The 24126-nt window shown below is 47.1% G+C and overlaps 1 protein-coding gene across 2 annotated transcripts in view; it reads left to right on the forward strand.

The window, feature by feature from the left end:
• The window catches only part of LOC135909643 (beta-1,4-mannosyl-glycoprotein 4-beta-N-acetylglucosaminyltransferase-like), a 37275-nt gene extending 15839 nt beyond the window's left edge, over nt 1–21436 (forward strand). The window contains exons 2-4 of one of the 2 annotated variants that reach the window (XM_070531793.1): nt 10868–11043; nt 18737–18923; nt 19634–21436. In XM_070531793.1, the coding sequence (XP_070387894.1) occupies nt 18783–18923; nt 19634–20860 (1368 nt within the window). In that variant the 5' untranslated portion in view covers nt 10868–11043; nt 18737–18782 and the 3' untranslated portion in view covers nt 20861–21436. The remainder of the gene's footprint in view (nt 1–10867; nt 11044–18736; nt 18924–19633) is intronic. The other variant, XM_065441665.2, reaches the window with a different exon arrangement.
• The last annotated feature ends 2690 nt before the right edge of the window (nt 21437–24126 follow it).

The following is a 24126-nucleotide window of genomic DNA, read 5'->3' on the forward strand; positions in this document are numbered from 1 at the left end:
TCAAGTGCGGAAATAACCCAGATTTCTGTTCCTTAGTTTTTGGTTATCGCACGCGCTGTCCCCCTTGACATAAAACATCCGGTCACAGAGATCATTATTGGGACACTTTTCTGAAGCGTTTAATCTAGCGCGTGGCCACACACGAGTACATGGCTTGGTGTTATAAATACTGTTGGTTCTTGAACACACTAAGAAAAAGTAGGTTAACTTGTCCAAAGTTGTGATATGTACAAGGCGGAAAAATAATCGGCAATATGCAGAGCAAGGAGATTCAACTGAAAACTGCAGTGAAACAGTGTTACATTTACGAAAAAATACTTTTTAACGTACCACACGTTTCATCACGGCGCAAATGTATTCGTGTTCGCCTCTTCCGCAAGGATTACCGCTATAACCCAGTACTAAAACAATAAACTATTTGCGTATTTTTTCTACATTTCGTCTTAGTCTGATCTCGTAGGAAAGGTTACAGTGCCGTCTTGCCATACACACCTGCGTATACCACTGTCGTACTCTGGCCCGCACATGCACGGGTATCGACTGGAACCACCCACCAGCATTCAGTCGGTGATATTCCCCACGCATCGAAGTTCAAAATGATATTCACATCGCCACTTGTTAATCTTATATTTGATCGCCCTGAATTCTTATCTTTCTGTGCTACCACTTGATCCTTTCTGCAGTGTACACGGACCTTGAAACTGTGCCTGATAAGTAAGTAAAAGAGATACTCGAGATGCGTAATTGAGCTTGAGCTAAACACCGTGCTTGATAGACCGTTCTTGTGGAATGGGAAGCGAACTTCGCACTTGTATTTATGTTAAATCATCAAAATGGTTGCAGGTGTTTGCGTTTGTGTTTTAATTGTTCTCTATAGCATTTCGTTTGTTCACAGTCGTGCACGAAGCCAAATAGTGTCGAAAAGGGCGTAAAGGATGAAGTTGAGATACCCAACGCGCCCTCTGATGCCGAGCACTTCTGACGCCCCTGAACGGGTCATTTCGCCAACGTGTATACATAGAATCCAAGTGGCAATGATTCGACGTATCTGCACTGTAGCGATCCGTCCTTTGTACGCACATTATGAGCAGTCAAATGGTTGCCCTCCATTTGCTTTGGTCCGATGTTTTCTCGTCAAATGGACGTCTTCGTGTCATTGCAATAAAGTGGCAACAATATGTTTACACTCCCATTGGAAGAAATTACGCAACGCATTCTATCGTTCTGATGGCTTCCTTTTATTTGAAATCAAGAGTGTTCTATTTCGTGACGCTGTAGATGTCGGAAGCAATGCCATCTATGAACATACGTCGTGTCGCTTTGACGTCAGGTGCATCTGCAGGTGTGCAGATACGAAGAATGCACTATATAGAAGCACGCCCCGAATGTATACTGATGCTCGCAGTCTTAAGCTCTGTATTCAACCTAATTTCTGTGCTGCATGAGTCGGCACCGAGTACCCGTGGGACGGGATTCTACAGCGTCCGTACTTCAGGGTCGCATGAGCCGGAAGGCTGCAATTTCGGTGCTCGGCCGCGCGGATGCATTTCTCCGGGGAGCAAGGTCACAGCTGCGGCAGTCAGAGAGGAGAGGTGAAGCGAGCTTGTGGCTCGAAATTATTATCCACGCAGGCAAAAGTGAAAGAGGGAGTCAGGATTATTACCGAATGCTCGTGACCAGTTTTCTTGCAGTCATTCGACTCCCTGTGGACGGCCAGCGGATGCAAACAGCAATCCCATGGAGAAAAAAAAAAAAGACATATTCGCTAAACGATCTGCATTCACCTTGCCCTGCCACCCCATTGATAAACTGGCATTCACAAAACAACGGAGCGTTTCTATCAGACTGCGCTCGGATAATCTCTGACCCTTCAAATGTTTATCGTATAATCATGGCCATTGGCCATCCGATGCACGGAATGAAGACATCGGGCGCATGTCTGGCAATTCGTCATTGCATTCATTTCTATTTCATTCATTCCTCCTTTGATATACTGCAGACATCAAAGTACCGCATTCGTTATGCGGAACCTTATTCCTTTACCTATTCAGTTTCTGACGTAGTAGTTCTGCGGAAACCCGCAAGGTGGAGAGCTTTGTAGCAATTGCTGCGAACGGGTGGATGTCGGATTTTCCCTTTATTAACTATCCAGTTACTCTGCGGACAGGAAGTCCTCTATCAGGATGTTCTTTCTCGCTGTATATCGTCGACCATTTATTCACTTTTAAGGAAGTTTTGTTGTCAACACGAAGCTTGCATAAACATAAACATTGCATGCGATTACGCGGTGACAGGGGATGAAAATAAATAAATTGCACGCATCGCATTTAGTCGTGGAGCACTTACCTAACTGCTTCACGGCAGCCTCGATACGCATAGATTACATAATGCGCGTTGAATCTGCATAATTTATTCTTCTTCACCGAAACAGCGTTATAACCTGAAATGGGCCTGGCCAATGCGTTGTCCGCAGTCGCGGTTGGGACAGAAGCCGAGATGTCGGCCCAGTGTGGTTGCGACGAATAGTCAGCTTTTTATGTGGCAAATTTCGCGAGCAATGGAAAAGCACAGAACACTTGGCACGAAAATGAATTCTCAGCATTGGAAACATTGCTTTATTCTCGGCATTCTTCGGTGAAGATGCGTTAAAATATAAATTATCATGTCAACTCCGGCGCCCATCCTTCGACTAGTGGTGATTGCGATAAGTGTGTCACGTGGCGATGGTACTGAATTTATATACTACGCGGAAAATATATTCCTTGGGGCTTTGTAAAACTTGTAACCAAGGGAACAGGCTGGCTTCGGGAAGGGATACTGTACAATGGATCACATCTCTCTAATCAATCAGGTAATCGACAAATCTGCAGAATACAATCAGCCTCTTTTTATGGCTTTCATAGATTACGAAAAAGACATTTGTTTCAGTAGAGATACCAGCAGTCATAGAGGCATTACGTAATCAAGGAGTACAGGAGCCTTACGTAAATATTGATACGTGGTAGTATTCCCAGTGACGAAGAGCCGAGCAGGAAGAAGAAGAAGACGACCATTGGAAGCTAGCGCGGGCTGTTGCCTCTTGGTCAACTGCGGCGTATAGCCTTGTAAATATACTTGTAAATAGCTTTTCGTCGGTGTCTTCCTACGTAACATATTTGGTGGAGGTGGACGTTCCCTGTACCTCGTCACGGAGATTCGCAGTGGACGGTACGTCGAGCCTACCTTCATGGCTCCCGGCGACGCCAACCCGACCCCACCGGCTCCGACACCTGCTGCCACTTCGACGACCTACATCACCCTCACCCTCTTGTAAATAGCTTTTCGTCGGTGTCTTCCTACGTAACAATATCTTGGAAAATATCTAAAAAGATTGCACAGCTACCTTGATTCTCCACAAGAAAAGTAGTAAGACACCTATAAAGAAAGGTTTCAGACGAGGAGACACAATCTCCCCAATGCTATTCACTGCATGCTTGGAAGAAGTATTCAAGCTATTAAATCGTGACGGCTCAGGAGTAAGGATCAACGGCTAATATGTCAGCAACAGTCGGTTTGCAAATGGCATTGTCCTGTTCAGTAACGCTGAGGACGAGTTAGAACAAATGATTGAGGACCTTAACAGAGAAAGTGTAAGAGTGGGGTTGAAGATTAATATGCAGAAAACAAATATAATTGTCAATATAGCCTGGCAAGGGAACAAGAGTTCAGGATCACCAGTCGGCCTATAGAGTCCGCGAAGGAGTACGTTCACCTTGGTCAATTAATCACATGGAACCATAATCATGAGAAGGAAATTTACAGAATAAAAATGGGTCGAAGCGCATACGGCAAACATTATCAGATCCTGACTGGCAGCTTACCATTATCACTAAAACGAAATGTGTACAATCAGTGCATTCTACCGGTGCTAACATATGGGGCAGAAACTTGGAGGCTGACAAAGAAGCTCAAAAACAAGTTAACGACTGCACAAAGAGCGGTAGAACGAAAAATGACAGGCGTGACGTTAAGAGACAGGAAGGGAGCGGTGTGGATCAGAAAGCAAACTGGGATAGCCAATATTCTAATTAATATTATTAATATTAAGAGAAAGAAATGGAGCTGGGCAGGTCATGTAATGCGTAGGTTAGATAACCGGTGGACCATTAAGGTCACAGGATGGGCACCTAGAGACGGGAAACGCAGTCGAGGACGGCAAGAAACTAGGTGGTGTGATGAAATTAAGAAATTCGCAGGCGCAAGTTGGAATCGGTTGGCGCAGGACAGGGGTAATTGGAGATTGCAGGGAGAGACCTTCGTCCTGCAGTGGACTTAAATGATGATGATGATGATGATGATGATGATGATGATGATGATCATGACGACGACGACGACGACGACTTCTAACTGCACCGAGATCCAACTACAAGAGAAGGCGCGTAGTTTAATTTGACTACATAATTATAGTACACAAGCGCACATTGCAGCTTCACCGGTATGCGGCCGCCACGGCCGGAGTTTGATTTCGCATCTACATGTATATGCTCAGAAGCAGAACTTATACGCCGCGGAAAATACAAAGTATATTAACAAGTATACTATACATGTCAAGTTCGCATTCCTTTTCGTTAAAGCGACGTCAGTGTTTTCAGGCTGTAGCATTGCCGGCCACTGCTACATAGCATGAAGACTTGTATCGGTACAATAAGCGGATACTCACGCATACTCACTCCCCGATAACTTAATGGGCTATATGTAATCACACATGCTCACGTGTAATCACACTCGTCAGCGTTCACTCAGGTTCGTAATCATCCTCATCGACACTCGCTCGCGTTCATAGTCTCTTTCGTTCACACTTACCGGGGTCCTATATAACATGCCCATACCTCAACTCTCACTCACCGACACCCACTCACATACATACATACATCCGCTCACACTCGCCGACAGTCACTCATGATGATACGACCACTCACTCTTGGGGTCACTCACTCACTTACTAACGTTGACTGCCTCTCAGCCCTCTCATAGACACGTCCACGCCCTTCGCCCCACTAACTACTTACTCACCGAAGCTTCAACACCATTATATAAGCCATGCGACGTTGCAGATTTTAAATATTTTCTCGTATCTTGGCCGTCTCAACAAAGGAAGAGTTCCCGAAGCTTGCTAAATAGTTATTTCCTTTTGAAGGAAATGTGGTTATTTTTTACCAATTAACAGTTTACTGCACACGAGTAAACGCTGTCAAAAGCCATGACATCGACGCGAGCTGAGGACTGAGGCGTCGCCAGCAGTCTTCCGGTGGTTATTTATTTATTTATTTATTTATTTATTTATTTATTTATTTATTTATTCTCTTGAGCCTTTTTCGGCTTACAAAGCGTACTCCCGCTGTAAGAACGGTCATTTTGCTATCGCACGAAGCGTATTTTACTGATAACTCGCAATTCTTAGCTTAGCTTGATTTGCTCCTCTTTAGCGTCCCCTTAAATGTCGATAGAGTCCGCCGCCATCAACCGGAAGGAGCCGCCTTGCATGCATGCGCAGTACTCGGCCGAGCAAGCGACGTGCGTGCTATATACGTGCGGCACCCTCGGCGGGACCTGCTGGCACTGCCCCGTTTAATAACGATTCGCAACCGTCGTCGTCCGCAGCTGCCGTGCGGGGCGGCGTTTCTAGGAGAACTCGCAAGGAGGAAGCCGGAGCGCGCGGCAACGCAGGCAGTCGGCCGAACGGCAAGGACGTCGCCGCGTCGACGACCCATTGTGTGCAAATTCGACGACGAAGGCGGCACCGGAGCAACGAATCAGTTCCGCATGCATGGTTCACTGCTCGAAACTCTTTTAAATGGAGCACGTATACGCCTTGTTTCCGTTTTCCGGATCAATATAACAGTCTTTAAGCGTGTGCGCGCTCCGCGCGGGAAGCGCAATTTACTGCGCGCGGTCAGAAGACTGACGCCCACGCGGTGTCCAGGTTTCGCTGCCCGATCCGAGGGGTAAATGCATCCTAGCCGTCGTCCAGGTCGCCAGTGGCTGCAGCTTCGCCGTTGGGTGTCTGTTACCTTTTCACGGCGCCGGTCAAAACACCTGCTCTCGGAACTGTGGCAGTCACGTCCGGTAGCCTTGTTTAACAATGGCCCGCATTTAAGAACAAAGGAAAGGAAAGGAAAGAAAGAAAGAAAGAAAGCAAGAAAGAAAGAAAGAAAGAAAGAAAGAAAGAAAGAAAGAAAGAAAGAAAGAAAGAAAGAAAGAAAGAAAGAAAGGAAGGAAGGAAGGAAGAAAGAAAGAAAGAAAGAAAGAGAGAAAGAAAGCTCTTGCGCTCTAATTGTTCGCAGCAAGTGCCAGCCAAGTCTGATGATGTTGAGTAAGGAATAGCGGCTGGCCCATGGCAGAGAGCGCATACAAATGAAAAGCTGTGTGAATTCAGCTCCTGTTCTCTGCAGCTTCTTACTTCAGTATACATAGGAGCAGCTGGTGCACATGTGCTTGCCACAGTCTAGTTTCTAAGATGGCGGCGCCCCTCGTATTCCTTCTTAAAGAGTGAAACAATAAGTAGTGTATATGCATATCCATGCATACAATGTCTGTTTCTTCAGGGCGATGGCACGCACCGCCACTGTGAAGTAATTAGCTTTTGTACAGTGCGAAATTAGCGCTAGCATAGCCCGCTTTTGATAGAACGCGCTGTCCCGTTGCATACAATGTGTCTTTCTATTTTTCTTTCTTTAAGGTTTAAGAATCGCTGAAATTTCGTTGCTGAATATGTGTCATGTGACGTCTTTCAAGACCCTTGCTGCAATATGACTGTGAGAAGGAGGAATGGTGACACTACATTTTACGATGAGACTGCGTCTCGCGTTGCGATTGCGTGTGCATATAGTATACGTATTACCGTATCACCGCCGGTTAGATAACCGCTGGACCATTAGAGTTACAGTATGCATACCAAGAGAAGGGAAACGGAGTCGAGGATGGCAGAAGACTAGATGGAGCGAGGAAATTAGGAAATTCGCGAGCGCTAGTTGGAATCGGTTGGCGAAGGACAGGCGTAATTGGAGCTCGCAGGGAGAGGCCTTCGTCCTGCAGTGGACATAAAACAAGCTGCTGCTGCTACTGCTGATGATGATGATGGCGTATTACCGTTTACAAAATACCCCAGCACCGGAGAACTGAGCTGCAGTAGCTAGCAACAACTTGTGGCCCTTTGTTCAAGCACACCGCGTTGAAGCGTTAAATATTTATGCGCTATACGTGTGGACTGAACGTTGCGTTCTGTACGCACGACGACGGATCATCAGTTGTGTTTGTCTCTCAGTCCCTCTGTTTACTAGTGTGAAACACGTGGCGTATACTATTTAAACACGAACGCCCACTAACTATTCAGCTCCGTTAACTTGCGCCGAGCGACTTCGAGGCTTAGATAGGCTTAACCTTAATTATACAAATGAAACGGTTTGTTGTGTCTCCTGCCATTTTTCTATACGACACATGTGGAAACGTCTGAAGGCTGACGCCACTGTGACATGAAGCAAGGACCGCAAATTACATTTCAGATTTAGAAACTCTCACGTCTCCCGAACTGGGAGTCAGTTATTTCCAGTATATAAACATTATTTTCCCTCTTCGTTTTTTCATCACACCGTCCGACACATAAGGATATATCGTATAACGTCTCCTGTGTCCGCTGTATGTATCTCCTGGAATGCCCTTTCGAGCCGTGCAGGTAACAAGAAATGCCGAGTATGTATTTCCTTGAGGTTCCGCGTAGATAAACGGGGCAATTAGTGCGCCGTATCAAAAACAAGAACGGCCCACTTCTGCACACGTTATAAATGCTCAGTCGCAATTACAAGCGGCTCAATCACCGTCTCTGCTTCGCCGCTTCGTCAAACGCTCTTCCACCGCACCACCTGCCGCACCCAGAAAACTTGATACGAACTGATACGGGCGCGCATGAATGGCCTTTTGTAATTCTCCCGCGTGCAGCTTTGTAAATCACAGCCAAGAGCGAAGCGGCCAGCGCCAAAGAAGCGGTCTCATTACAGTCGGAGCCCATTAAGACTAAAGAAAGAAAGTAACTGCATGCGGGTAGGAGGTAGAGTTGAGCCGCGTTCCCATGGCTGGGCCAGAATTAGTCCCGACACTGCGGTCTTTCCCGAGCGGCCGCGCCCTAATTTAAGCAGCCCGGAAACGAATTCCAAGTGATGTATGGAGCGGCCGTCGTGTGTGCGTGCACCGCATGAGGGTGTTATACGTCTACGCGTAGTGTAGGTCTATAGTACCTGGGCCCGCCGTACGAGAATTCGTGTGCACCTTTCATGCACGTGCGCAAGCCCTCATATGCATATAACGCGTTATCGACCTCCAGTATATAGATGCATATAGCAGACCCGTACGTGTGCGCGCTGGATGTCTAACGTCCGCGCCGAGCTCGTCCTGGCAACTGTTGCTGAAGGTGCCTTGCACAAAGAGGCTTTAATATCCAAAGCTCTCGTCTCGTTATCCGATACTGCTTATGGAATAATAAGGGCCGCTAAGCGCTGTTTTGAATAATGTCGCTTTTACGCACCCGTTTGGCTTTACGCGGGCATGTATGTGAACGCTGCACGTATCACATACGGCCGCCTCTCTGTCTGCTTGGTGCGTTTCAATGAGACTAGCTGCTTGAAGGAGCCGAGGAGAAAGAGAAACACCTACACACTAAATGCAGGTGCAACGTTGCGCGGCGCATACTAAAACGGAGTTATAAGTGCTAATGAGTATGCCGAGAAACAGATAGGCGTTATCGCAAGCGTGCCTTCTATCATTGAACGTTTCGAGGCAGCATGGTGCCAAGCGTATATAGGTGAGTGATATCCAGTGTTTCGTAGTCGTTGAATCGCGCTGAAGTGGTCGCCGCAGCTGCGTAGTGGAGCGTTTACATCGTCGCTCCCATTCCTGCATATGAAAGTGCTGTCGGTGTTAATAACATTTCATGGCAGTGGAACGCAGCTCTGTCGACATGACTGGGTTCTTATGGGAGGAATTAATTAGCGCATGACTGTACAAGTTATGCGCACCATAACTGCCTGCACGCGACCTCTACATTTTAATCTCTCTCTCTCTCTCCCTACCCTTCATCCCTTTTACTTTTATTGAGTAGAAGGGCTTGGTCTTGTATCTTAAGGCTACTGCGATCAGCCATGGCGCTGCACTTATTTCAATTTTGTATCGATAAGCGTTTGTTGCCGATGTATTAGTGGAGCATATTTAATGAGCAGGCCGAAAGTTTCTATGACAACCATCACTATGAAACATTTTCTTTTTCTTTTTAGAGGGACACAAAACGGTGATTATGGGCTTTGTGTAACCGAGATTCAACTGTACACCAATTCTGAACAAAACGCTCAGCTTGACGATTCAGATAATCTGCGCAGGTAGCTGACAAGAGAAAAGGAAATTATAAAGGGTCACAATTAAAGTACATTCATTCTTGGGATACGGAACAATGTCGATGAACCGTTGGCTTGTTTGAGCCAAAAATAAATTAGATAAGCTCAAACGGTGAACAGGCAATGTGTGTGACAGAACTGTCAAGCTGGGATACGCCCTCGTGTTCAGTGAACGTCACAATCTTGGAAGGTCACTTTCTCTAATACTTTATTTTTCTTTCTTGTTTTCCTTTTCTTCATTTTGCTATGGCGGTTCAGAATTAATAGCGTTTCGAGCACATCAGCTTCTGGTTGTGCTTTATATCATTTTCGTTTTTTTTTAGCCTCTCCCAGTCCGAGTTTTGTTTTCGAAGTAACAAATTCATATTTTGTGCAACTGAATGAAAAGGATAAATAATAAAACTTCCAGAGCGATTTCTCGTGATATACCCGGGCCGTCTGTCACATTCAGTACATTGCAGAGAGCTTACGTGGATTAAAACTTCTAAATCTATGTTAGAAATGTGTGAGAAATGGGCACGAATTACTCAAAGATTGTTTTCGCGCGGTGCCCTAAGACATTTCACACGCCTTAGGCCCAGCTCAAATGCCTCATATAAGCATGCTGTACGTTTAAACTTTTTCTAATTTTTTGGAAGAACCAAAATCATGAGCCATTACACTCTGTGAAGGTGGATGACTTGCGAAGCTGTGTAGAGCATAACAAAGAGATGGCGCAGAATTTTGAACCAAGGTACTAACACATTTATTGTCGTGATCGGTGATCATCGTGACGTAAGAAACGCACACACATTTATTTGTATACATTCGCGTTTATTCATTTTATACATTCGTTATATAAATTCGTATTTTCATTTCGCGATATATTAAGGCGAAGAATTTGAGACCGATCGAAATCGCCGCACCGACCAGGCAGTAATTGGCCAGTGCCGTCAGCGCCTTCGCAGGGGGATGTGCAGTATAGCAACGCTGGCATGATGAGCGGCAACGGAGTCAGCAGTGGAAGAAGACGACGACGACGAAAGCGCGAGCAGTGGCACTGGTCATTGCTGATGATGATGGTTTTTGCTCACACAAATTTGTTGACGGACACGAAAAATGCACGGAACCCTAGCCATAAAGAGCTTCCCTGTAATAATTTGCAGCACCAAGCCTACATAACTTATGTTATTAGGGTTGCTGACACTGATTTCTCTGGCTAGTTCTGGCTTTCGGTTTTTCTTTGCGTCCGACATCTCTTCTAAAGCGTTGCGATTCCTACAGGAATCCTTGGACCAGAACGGAGTTAATGACATAACTTCTTAGTAACTTTCGTAGCGCAAAATTTTAGCTGCTATATATCATCACTACCGGCATGCCCGCATGTTTAAAACCTTAAGCTATAAAGGAACGATGGTGACTCTCTTCAGCGTTCGTGTACGCTCGTTCATTCCAAATCGTCAATGCAGCGGTGGGCACGCAGTCCGAAGCACTGTGCGCCGTATGAACCACGCAGAGGGCACGAAGCTGACACGCCTTGTGATCCACGCTCCGTCGGGGTGCGACGAACCGCAGCCGCCTACGTAATTTTGTCGACGTGCTTCGCCTTTTTCCTCGACTGGGAGCCCCGTCTGGCACGGCGCACGTGAGTGACCACGACAATGCATCGTCTGCACGCGCGTGCATTGTTCGCGTAATGATGGTCCTCTAATGTCGCGCTTAACGTCCCGCGTCCTCAAGAAAACAGTGATTAGCTTTGAGCGGCATAAGCGTAATGCGAGGTGAGAGCAATGTACCCATTCATTTGTAGCGCTGTTCTAAAAGCTACTGCTCAATTCGTGCTGGCAGAAGTATTGTTTTCTGTCAGGCTCGCCTTGATTTTAGAAAAGCAAGAGCTTTCTGAAAAAAAAAGAAGAAAATTAAAGCACGAGCTAGGTTAAAAATTGGCTTCTAGGTTTAACTCTTGTAAACCTAGTTACCACGAGCGAAAGGTCCGTTTGGCTTGGTTTTACAAATTTGCTATGCACACAGTGTTTTATTGAAGTTAGGCCGCAGTCTGTCACACACGTTACACACACTGCCGAACAGGTTGTCCGTGAGGCTGCGGAGAAACTTGGCCGTCGCAGTGAAACTTGCCGCCAGCCGAAGGATGTGGGCTCCACCCACCATAACCAAACAGCCTCTATTACAATAAACGTATACTCTCTCTGGTTCGTCAAACGTTCGTTGTGGCGGCCGTTGCTTGTATCCACGGCTTCGTCTCCTTCTCTTTATTGTTCGTGTTGCTGAACGACGGCGGCGGTCGCAGTAGCTTCGATCGTGGTCATAACATAACTCACGTACATAACGCGCAAATTACGGCGTTGCGCTGCAGCAGGTATAAGTGTGAAGTTTAATTTATTTCCAAAATGTTGGAGGGAAGGCACAGAGAAAAGCGGTAAATGCAGTTTTCTTTTACAATTATTTCAACACATGTTAAAGCGGTATTTATATGTCATGGTATTCTCGGCGCGAAGAACACGGACATGCGCAAGTACAGAACTATCAAACGCCTGGCGTACGTGTTTGGGTATTTGGCGTTCGTTTGATCGAACGTATGTTTTTGTTCGTGTCCACATTAGCGTGGGCTATTATACCCGTAATATCTAAGCACCAACTCCACAAACAACAAACGTTGTTAGTCAGTGTTTGTTCATTCAGCCTTGTTACATTGTAGCGCTCTGCGCACGCGGAAGTTAGCCTATCGCAGGATAACAAACGGGAACAGGCTTCGCGCACGTGCGTCCAAAGTGCATGCACTTACGAGTAATCGAGAGCGACGCAGGACCGCCTATGGGCCGAGCGTGGGCTGTCGCGGCAGTATCGTCGACTAACTTGCAGCCCAGAGGCAGCAACTGCTTGCGTGCCAGCTGGTGCACTCTATCGCCGACAGCCTTCCTTATTGCAGGGTGCACGTTAAGCGGAAACTGCGGCCGCGGAGAAATACCGTGTAATCTACTCGCGTGCTTGCGGTATACACTAAAAGAGCGACGTCCCGTTTCGAGGAAGAAGCCTGCGGTTCGAGTGGCGTCCTATGTCTCTCTGTGCTCTTATCAAAGCGGCAAAAGAAAGTTGGACCAAAGGGAAAAAAAAGGCATAAATTAAAGGGAACATCACGCATGTCGGTTTCATAGAGAGAGAAGGAGAAGGAGGGAAAGGCAGGGAGGTTAACTAGGTTTGCTACCCTACGTGAGGAAGAGTATGAGAGAGAGAGAGAGAGAGAGAGAGACTGGAGTGCAGATCGATCACACGCATCTGGCAAGGCACAGCGGCCACTCAAGTCTGTGGCCTTCAGGTGCTGCAGAAGAGCTTGTGAAGCCTGTATGGGCTGATGGAATGTGAGGCCAAGCTCCCAGGCCCTCTGCTTCGGCAAGTTTTGTAGCTTTATGCGTTGGTAGGTATATAGGGCTAAATGTTCAATTGGAGAGGTTGGAAGGAGTACACCTCCGGCTACGCCATTTCACTTATATGCAAAAAGTAAATTTGGTTTAAAATTATTATTATTATTATTATTATTATTATTACTATTATTATTATTATTATTATTATTATTATTATTATTATTATTATTATTATTATTATTATTATTATTATTATTATTATTATTATTATTATTATTATTATTATTATTATTATTATTATTATTATTATTATTAAATATAAATAACACTTTAGGGCGCACTTACGAGAGTCGTAGTGGAAGATTTATTTGGTTAATATTTAGGTTCTAACTTTCTTCCTTGTACACAATGATGTAGCGGTAGTATTGTCGCGACAAATAATTAGAATTGTTATGTTATGACGCGTATTATTGCTAATAGTTCTATAAAAGAAACATCCACGCATTTTCGTAATTCCGTACGCTTTCGCATTACTCGTGAGGAGTATGGTGCAAATCCGGCATCACGTCCGTACGAGTAATGCGGAATAAGTCGGATTACAAAAATCTATTGGGAACTATATTTTTGTCGGTTGCCCTATAGGTAGAACCTTTATTACAATTCGTTCTGTAGTAAAATCACAGTGACTATATGAAGCAGAGCAATTAACGCAGAAAGTTGGGCTAGTTGGTGTTGATGCATTTGCTGTGACATAGTTACTAGCGCTAACAAGACTAACGGAGAAATAGTCGGGACAGGACAGAGCGCAATATAGGACAGAAGAAGCACCTTACATAGACTAGTGCAACTTGTCGTAGTTGCTCATTCAAGAATACGCGGGTGTATACAGATTAGTCTCACCTTTCGAAGACAGAGGGTTTAAATACTCAGCTAATAAGCGACAACTTCGCGCTATACTGGCGTTAGAAGGGTAACGGTACTTGTCATGTAATTATAGCCGTATCGTTGACGCGACGTGAAGCTTAACTTGCACACTGATCTCCATAGCCACTTTGAATACCTGTATGCTTCTTCAAGAAGAATAAAAATGCAGAAATAAGCAAACGCATGTGATTTGTGATGAGAGGTAAAATGACTATGACATGCGACAACAAGAAGCTTGCCAAGAAAGCAGTGTGTACTTATGGAAATCTCGAAAACCCTCCGCAAACGCTTGTATAGCAGAAAATCCGCAATTTACACGTCTTTTTCTGACTATAGACATCGGTTATAAAAGTCACCCGTAAGACACTTAATCTGCTGTTTCGTTGTCAAATACCTGTTGTCGTCAGACACTTGTTAAGTACTTGTCCAACGTCATTGTCTTCACAGTGTCGTCAGATATTTGGCGTCAATCGTTTCATTTCAGGCAAGAGCACAAATCACCCACGTAATTTTTATGCGTGCAATAACCGAAACTTAACCTGTTCCTAAAAATATAGAAAATACAGCACCTTTGTTATTAATCTTAGTGAAGATTAGGATTTGTATTCTCTGAATAACGGGGGCGTTGCTCAAGAAGTGAATCCATTTCCAATCTTTTTTAAAATACCGTATAGTCGTCCTTATTGCGACGTCAGGATTCAAAGAAACAAGTGCGACGATAAATCATGTTATTTATGTTTTTTGTTGATTTCTCGGCAAGCAGCACGAAGAACATTTGAGTAGCCTTTTCTGTACGCTCTTGTTTACTTGGTTCAGCGCTATGGACTGATCGAAGGCCGCACGTATATATCAACAGCCAGTAAAGACCGTTGCAGGTATCGCGACATTGCTACTCAGTGCATGCATGCACGTAACTTCACGGTTATTCATCACTGTCAAGCTTATTTATCAACATGTATTCGCGACCCGCCGTGCATGGTGATGTAGTGGTATGGCGTTGCCCTGCTAAGCCTGAAGGTCGCGGGATCGAATCCCGGCCGCGGCCGCCTCATCTCGATGGGGGCGAAAAGCAAGAACGCCCGCGTACCGTGCATCGGGTGCACGTTAAGGGACCCCGGGTAATCGAAATTAATCCCGAGTCTCCCGACCCCAGATTAATTTATGAGTAACACTTTACGGTGCGACTCATAATCATATCGTGGTTTTGGCACGTAAAACCCCGGACTTTAATTAAATTTTGTATCGTACTTACGTGCATTCGGAATGCATATAAAGTGGCAATTAACGATTACGCCTGCGCAATTTTTGTCTAACAAACATGCTCGTCCTGGATCGATTGTGGCTTTTCGCAGTGGAATTAAGGCGTATATACGGCAGTGCCGTTCGTAGAGTTCCGCTCAGCATAACGGTCTGCCTGTGGATTTGATCTGGTTACAGGATTTACCGACTCACTCGAACATATGTATCTGCGGGGGCGTGGGAGGTGGGGGGGGCGGGGGGGGGGGGGCATCTGGCTGAACATTGTAAACGTCACGAATGCCGTCCGTATCTTCATGGCACCAAGTTTCTGGCACGTTCCGAAGATAGACTAAAAAAGGAGATATTAGAAGCGGTTTACACTGCTAGGGCCGAGGGGACGTGCATTAGCTGCCCGTCAGTGGCATTTGCCTACAAGGAGATTGCACACAAAAAGATTGCACACAAAGAGATTACACACAAAGAGATTGCACACAGACTGCCAACTAAGATTGCTCATGCGATAGAGAGTTCCATACGTCACAATGGTAGTGTTCGTTATGTATGTATTTAAGCCCTGTTTCATCAAATAAAATTTAGTTGGAAGTAGCACCTCTCCGTATATAGCACATGTTCTTCTTATCGTCCTCGTCTTTTTAGCACCGTTTTTTCTTCAGGTATGTTACACCAACATCAAGCTCCTGCTGCTTCAAATTACTCTACATTACTGTGCCGGCAGCAGAATGCGCCCCCAAGCCACGGACAGCTGTTTTCGAGATCGCCGAAGTCACAAAGTTCACAGAGCCGCGGCGAGATTTCCACTCAGTTATGTCTAATGAACCCTGCCCCTTGTACCTCTGTGTGTGTGCGTGTGTATGAATTTATGTGTGGAGCGGCTGCTACGACAAAGGCTTCCGCAGCCAAAGTTGCGGCGAGCGCACAATGGACGCATCAAACATGATGCGCACGCGTACGCGGGCGTGCGCTGACCACGAGTTGACCACGCGAGTCGCAGGGCGCACGCGTGCCCGCAGCGCGCCCCTCGAGTGCCGGGTCCTTCGCGGGTCAGTGGGTTCAGCGTCGCCAGCGCGGACCGGCTTCCACACCGGACGACCTTCGCCGTGGCACAAGGGACCGAGCAACGCTCAGCTGTTCCATTTTCGCGCCCGAAACAAAGCGGCGCGCTCGGAGGACAGCGGGAGAACGTGTTTCCCATACGCCCTCCCTCGTTCCTCCTCCCCGATGGGAAACCTTCCAGCAAGTTTTGGCGCAAACGCTCGAGCCAACGTCCGCGAACATGTTTGTTGTGCATGGAATGGCGCCACAATTTTCAGGCCTGCGATGAACCTCCTTCTGGCATGGTGTGCTCCATACAGCACGTAACTCTTTTTTCGACTACGTACAAGATTGATTGCGACTTTCATTATTATTCGGGCGCCTAATTGTGCGCTGCTAAGGAGCTGCATCCCACGACATCTACAGCGCAGCGGACGGTCGCAGTATGTAGACGTAGACGACGGACAAAGCGTTCAACAATGATTATACCTCCGGTGCTCTGCGATTGCAGTGAATGTTTATCTGTTCGTGTGCTGGTGCGCACCTGAATCTCGGATGTTTGGATTCGGCTTTACCGGTGTACGTGTTGGGGCAAAATAGGAGAAAAACTGCGCGCTTTTTAGTAGTTCCTATAAGTGTGAATTATGACGCGAATTCTCACCTTTCTCACGTCCTTGCGACGTATACTAATGAGCTATATGCACACATGCACGGGTCCGTGTAAGCTGCCGTGATCAATCTATACTGATGAGCTAACCTGCTACAAAGCACTAGGAAAGAGGTGTTATCTGCCTTCTGGGCCTGCTTCCAAAAGTGTGGAAAGCACGGCTTTCAATACGATGCCGAAATGTAAAGGTGTGCAACTCCGCATCGCTTCGCAATGCGCGTCCGATGCGCGTCATTGTTCTGCCTATAGTTAACCTGGCGTGAGAACGAAGGAAAGGAATAACAAATGAGCGCACGAACGAAAAAAAAAGAGAGAACGAATTGTAGAAAGAGAGTGAGAAAAACTACGCGGCGCGTGTCTCGGTTGCTCCCACGCACGCGTCATCCTCTCTCCTCGCTGTTCCGCGCGCGGTGGCCCAGATGCCAAGGAAGTGCGCGTCTTTCGTTCGCTTATGCGACGACGCTGTGCTCCAACGTAGGCTGCCCGTCAGGCGCGACACGCATGGCGTCACACGCTAACCAGCAGCAGGACCCCGCTTCTGAAACGCCCGACGCAAGCTCACAATGCATCCTCTGACCCGTCGGATGCAGTTGTGTCGCCTCGGGTTCTTTTCAAAACGAGGCGTGAAAAGAGCTACGGCCCGTCCCATTCTGCCGGCCCCTTTAGCCCGCTTCGCTTCTTTTCTTCCTGATATAGGCGCGCTGTCCGCTTTCGCGTATGTATACCGCTTCGGCGGCGTAAGTGTGCGGGGTCTTGGCACGGCGCCTCTTTCGTACTTTTTCGTGCAAGTGCCTCCGCGTTCCGCTCAGGTTTCGGATGCCCCGTCGGTGGGTCGCATGTCTGGTGTGTCTGCTGTATGTCCAGGAAACGGGATTGTATCGAAAGAACGTGTAGTCGATAACGGACGAACACGGAAGGACGAGAGTGACAAAAGAGATCCGGGAAGCACTTCCGAGCGATGTAGAAGGAATGCGGGCCTCTTTTCCTTCCATTCACTTCTTCGTGGAAATGAAATTTGGTACAAAGAAGCCAAACGGAAAGGAACGTAGCTGAAATTATGAATATATCCAAATATCGAAACTGTAGGCTTGAATGCGAATATACGAAGAAAAAAATAACTTCGTATCTGAAATGGAATACCGAATATACTTTTCCTATTAGAAAACAGTGACCAGGTGGCAAGACATCTGATAGATAATATTCATTAAAACCTGTAATAACGTCCTTAAGTACACGTAAATCATTATTCGTTCGAATGCACAACTCATTTTAATAAAAGCAGGGCGCCTGCTTCGCTTGCTCCGGGGAGGAAGGGAAAATTCTAGGAGGAGAATGATTTCAGACATGTGGCCTCGGCAAGCCAACTTTCTCTGACACCGCCCCTTTCTCTCTTCGGAGCTTATCTACGCGTTGGCTCCTGGGAAGTAGGCCTTTCAAGGTTGCCGAACAGTTCGAGCGCTCGCCCCCATCAGCCTTTCCCTTATATTTTTAATGCGTGAGCATTAGGAGGGTCAAAGCGATATATATATATATATATATATATATATATATATATATATATATATATATATATATATATATATATATATATATATGTGTGTGTGTGTGTGTGTGTGTGTGTGTGTGTGTGTGTGTGTGTGTGTGTGTGTGTGTGTGTGTCGTGATGTACGTCGTTGCCTACCATTATTTGGACGTCAGTGAACGAATAACCTTGCATAGACGTGCATAGCGTTGTACATAGTTGCATAACGCCGTCTATAGTTGCATAGCGCCCACGTATACCTCGCCAGTATAAGTCGTTCATGAGTAGCGTGAAGCCAGGCACAGTGCATTTCTTGTTCTTCTTCTGATGAGCTATTGGTAGTCTGTTGATTGAAAGTCTATGTTGTCTGCTGACGACCCATTTGAAGTTTATGGACCACGATAGACCGAAGCAAAGAGACTTTTGTCCAATGACTAGATACACAGAAATAGCGGACCACGAACGCTTTATGCACAATCTGTACATGCTGTCTGAATATATTTTTACGAGAGATCTTGATTGACCTCTCGTATACGACGTTGTTTCGACGCAGGAGGAGCGCGGCAGGAGGGCGCTCGTAAGAGCCCTGGCATGGCACCATGGTGGCCGTGTCGTACCGCCGGGCCCGCCTGCTGGTGTTGGCCCTGCTCGCCAGCGGATTTCTCGTGACTCGCATCCACCGAGCGCAACTCGGAGACGGAGCGGCGCCCGTCGTCCTCACGGGACAGGAGGCGCTACAGGTCGAGCATTTTCTACTCCCCTGTTTAACCTACGTACTCCCTGTCTTTCCTTTCCCTATAGCTCCCTATTTGTTTGTCTCAGTTTTCTGTGAAAATGCATATCCTGCTGTTCTCTTATCCTAGTGGGCATCTATATTCTCAAAAGTCCAACCACGAGGATAAGCCAACCAAAAGTAAAGTTGCTTATCTTTGAACTTTAATTGTCAATAAACTACGCGTCTGCTTAAATGGCTGCCTTGAAGGCAGTATAGGGCTGCCGGGCCCGGAACACCGAAAACGCATTTTTTAACGATATTCTGAATTATGAAGGACACAAAGAAGAGGTTCCTCGGCAAGAGTTGATCAACTATGTTTTTGTCACTGAAAGCCTCACTGTTCACAGTATAACAGCTGTATACGCCACCTTTCGAGAGAGCAGTGTTCTAACACTTTGCCACAAGTTGCCAGCGTGTGCATGCACTCTTGTTCACTTCCCCATAGGTACTTCTACATCGTACAGCACTTGCTGAGACGAGCTTAAAGTAAATTTACGTTCATACGAATATGGTGTGGAATCCATACGGAGTCAGATCCATTCCACAAGAATGACACGGAAATCGCATAGAATAACTGGGCTGTTATACTAAAAAGGTTCAATTCAAATGTTTTACTATCGCACTCTTTAACATAGCAAAGCCATTCTAATCGCTCCTGTATTCGTGTCGTTGCAGGTCACAATTCCTCTAGAGCTGTTCCGAAGGCCTGCGTCTCAATCACCTACCAAGCTCCCCAAGTACCCCTTCAAAAATTATGACCCCCAACTTCCACCCAGACATAAGATTCGGGACAGAGACTCGTTCTCGTATTTCGAGCCCGTCGGCAACGGCACCTGTTTCGCGCTTGGCACCGATCTTAACGCGAGTCAAAGTTCGTGCATCTGCCGGCCAGGGTGGATCTCGGACGACTGCAGCTTGCCCGAAGCCATCAGTTCTTCCAAGCGATTCAGACGTCGCTGGACGAACAAGAAAGTGCACCGCAGGAACGGTCGCCCGCGGCGTCTCGTTAACGCAATCAACGTAAACCACGAGCTCGACCTTTTGGAGGTGCGTTTGCGAGAACTGTACAACGTCGTCGACGTGTTCGTCGTCTGCGAGTCCAACTACAGCGCCAGGGGGGAGCCCAAGCCGTTGCACCTCCTTCCGGAGCTGCGAAAAGGTTTCCTGGCGCCATATCAAAACAAAATCGTGCACGTCTTCCTCGACCACTTCCCGAAGAAAGGTCGGGAAGATGGCTGGTTCGCCGACGGCTACCAGAGGAGCTTCCTATGGCGGCAGGCCAAGAGGCAACTCTCGGGTCTCAGGGACGACGACCTTTTCGTTCTGACAGACGCCGACGAGATACCCAGGGCGGGTCCGCTGGCGTATCTCAAGACGCACGAGGGCTTCGGCGAACCCATGTTTCTGCGACTGCGTTGGACGCTGTACGGGTTCTTCTGGCAGCACGTGCAGGAGCACGTGCAAGTGCTCTCCGTGTGTACGATGCGCTTTCTGTCAAGGGTGCTGAACAACGACGCGGCTCGACTGCGTCGCGAGGACATCCCGCCCAACTCGGAGGAGCTCTACGGAGGAGAGCTCGAGGACTGGACGCTGGGCCAGAACGGCGATTTCAACGCCGGCTGGCACTGCTCGTGGTGCTTCGACGTCGAGGGGCTCCGAGTGAAGCTCAAGTCCGCGCAGAAGGACGACGGCATCCGGTGGGGCGACTTTCCCGAAAAGACTTCCGCTCGCTTCTTGAGCGTCCTCGTGAGACGCGGCCTGTGGTTTGACGGGAAGAAAGTGACTAAGCCGAGCGTGCTGACTCGAGGGGCCACTGTGCCGTCGTCCGTGATGGACGACGATAAGTACAGTTACCTCCTGTCGCCCGACAACGGGACTGCACACAGGACGGAGCTGCAATAGTTTGCCGTTGGGATGTGCGGCTTTCTATCCTCAACAACTTACCAAGTCTTCCAGGGCGCCACAAGTTAGGAGCACTCACTTGAAGGGACACTGAAGAAGTTTTCAGGAAAAAAAAAACTGAGCTAAAATACAGATTGCGAAGGCGTACGTTAGACTTGCCGTTTGAAAATGCAGAAATCTGTTAGGACAGATAAGAGCCAGCAAATTACGCATTTAAACTTGGCGCTTCTTCTGACGGCCTACTCGGTTTCGACGTAACATCTGCTATGCGTGCAGAATAATCAAGGCCACAGTTTTTCTATGTGATCACCAGGACGTCTTTGAGCGGGGCCATTACCGACATCCCACAGCCTCTTCTGTTCCCTGTCCGCTCGAGTAAAGGTTAGCCAGAGTATTCTGGAGCGCGACGCAACGAATCTGGTTGAATTCGGAAGTAATATTGACAAATATCGGGGCATCAAGCCACGGACTTTGTCGTTTTTGGCCTTTAAAACCTCTTCAGTTCCCTTCTTTTTGTTTTCTTTCTTTTTTTTTCATGCACGTTTCGGCTGTGCGACAAATATCTTCACAAATCTACTTCGCATGTATTTATCGCTTTCGAAGAACATTGCGAAGAAGCTAAGGCTACGCAGGCAGGTGAAAAGCATATGTATCATATCATTTCGAAGCTGACAGGTCAACCCCGTGCTGGACGCGGACGGCGCTTTTTATCGCTCTCGCATGCCAATAGTGACATTGTGTAACGAGCTTCTCGAGCAACGCACATGGGCTGGTTCGCTGCTTCTTTGCCAGACCACATAGCGTCATCGGTCACAAATCTTTATCATTTTTGTTAGCGACTCACATCCGGGTTTCATCCATATGCACCTGGGCGCTCTGACGCCAATGAAATGGTCCGTAAGGTCTGGCGAAAAACGCATGGACAGACTTGCCGCTTCTTTCATTTTTATCTTTTATTTATTTCTTTTTTTCTCTCTCTTTCCTTTTTTTTTCAGCATCTTATCATATTGAACTAAGCTTTCAGACCGGGCCTATCTTAAACCAAAGTATGCCACTATTTGTCCATCTGCTCGTCTTACGTGCAGCCGAGAGCAAGGTGAATGCGACAATGCGTCTGATCTGTACAAATAAAAGCGTCCTTATTAAAGGAGTTGTCGCTTCATTACCGCAGTTTTAGTTGTTCATTGCCCGCATGAGTGTGCAAGAGACTATAACCTCCATCCAGACGCCGCATTTCAGATCTTAAATTTTTAGTGACGGCACATATAAATACCCGACCAAAATGTTTATTTTTATTATAAATGTGCAAAACACATCGGAAATAAGCATGCTCAAAGAAAAAAAAAGAAAATTCATGCAGGAATTCCTCTGGGAGTTGTATATACTCCGTTCCACACATAGTAGTCAACGCTGTGGAGGCTAGAGAAACTTTTGCAGTGGCTTCGCTCGCACTTGGATATATAGTTCGATGTTTTTTGACCGCACTTGTACGCAACTGTTGTTTATATAGGCTCAATGTTGAACGAAACAAGTTTTAATCCTTAGAAATAAGCAGACTGGGGCATACGGCTGCTAATTCCTTGTTTTAGAACATTTTATTTTATTTTTTGCTATTTTCGGTTTCCTTATTTGCAACCCGTCGCGAGAAGCCTCACGTACATGCTCGCATGAGCGAATGTTGTCGGGCCGCAGCGACGCATGGACGGAACGCGCGGAGTGATAACGTTTATTGACCGAACTCCTTGCGTAGCTTCCACAGCGTTGACTGCTATGTAGGATGGATAAAAACAACTTTATTTTAAATCCGGCAATGTTTAACGACCCGGGCTCAGGTCTCCCATGAGGGGACTTCGAGGCCACGCCTCGTCGCCGCTTCTCAGGCCTGCTGGACAGCCCACTCTTGCGTCTTCAGGTAGGAGCTGCGCAGAGCGGCGGCCACTTCGACGCAAGAGCCTCCGGAGCTACTGCCATTGTAGTTGATATAACACGACACTTTTGCATAATTTGCAAAAAGCACAAGGGTATTGTGCGGGGAAAATGTGCCGCAATCGCACCGGACTGGGGAAGGTTTGTGTCTGCAGTTGTCGCCAGACATGTCACGCCGCTATGCATGGAACGGAGTATAAGCATGCGTAAGTATTGTGCCACTTGTTCATCTCCGCGCCGCCCGGTTTCTTTATCAATGTTGTGAAACTAGATCCGGCCAGTACAAACGACAGCACTGCGGGCACACGAACTGCTGCGGACGGCGGCGGAAGGTGCATTGGTAACGCAATCAAACTATATACTGTAGGTGGCGGCGCCCGGTGCGCTGATGACGTTCCGATCATTATTAACCCGTTATCGCTTTCTAGCGCCTTGTCCATCGGCGCCGAGCCATTATGAACGGTGATCAAACGTGCACCGCGGTGGCGGCGGCGGCTGCGTATATGGCACGACCGCGCGGGCCCGTATGCTGAAAGCGATGTCTGCGAAATGGGCAGGGTGCGGCACGTCTGCTGAGAGATTCGCGAGCACTGTGTTCTCGCCGCTTCGTTCGCGTGCAAGCTGCAGGCAGAACGAAGGTGAATTCACTCGCTGCTGAGGGCTCTGTCTATATAAAGCAACCGTCTTACGGGACGGACGGACGAGTTTCCCCGATGGGTAGGTATAGAAATGCTTACGCATTAAAAATACATATATTTTGCGAAACTTTTTTTCAGCAATAGCATCCACCAGGCAGAAAGCTGGAAGTAGGCTTCACGCCGAGCCACCTATCGCTCCATTTTCAATTTGTACAGACAGCTCTCGGCATATGTAAGTTATATAGGCTTACACATAAAAAATTAAATTATGGGGTTTTACTTGCCAAAACCACTTTCTGATTATGAGGCACGCCGTAGTGGAGGGCTCCGGAAATTTCGACTACCTGGGGTTCTTTAACGTGCACCTAAATCTAATTACACGGGTGTTATCGCATTTCGCCCCTATCGAAATGCGGCTTCCATAGCCGGGATTCGATCCCGCGACCTTGTGCTCAGCAGCCTAACACCATAGCCACTGAGCAGCCACTGAACTGATCATCTTATATGAGTATTTTGAAGACCTCATAGCAGAAGACGGTTAAGTTTCACAGCCTGAGTCCTCTCTTTGCACCACCAAGAGACCGGCATCTGGAGGATGAGCCATGCGACAAGTAGATTCAGTTAAACACGTTAGGGACATGTATTCGTGTTTTGTGCGTATTAAGTCGCACCAATGCACATCAGTAAAAAACCCGTGTTACG

The sequence above is a fragment of the Dermacentor albipictus genome, chromosome 1, assembly GCF_038994185.2.
Source record: "Dermacentor albipictus isolate Rhodes 1998 colony chromosome 1, USDA_Dalb.pri_finalv2, whole genome shotgun sequence".
Lineage (NCBI taxonomy): Eukaryota > Metazoa > Arthropoda > Arachnida > Ixodida > Ixodidae > Dermacentor > Dermacentor albipictus.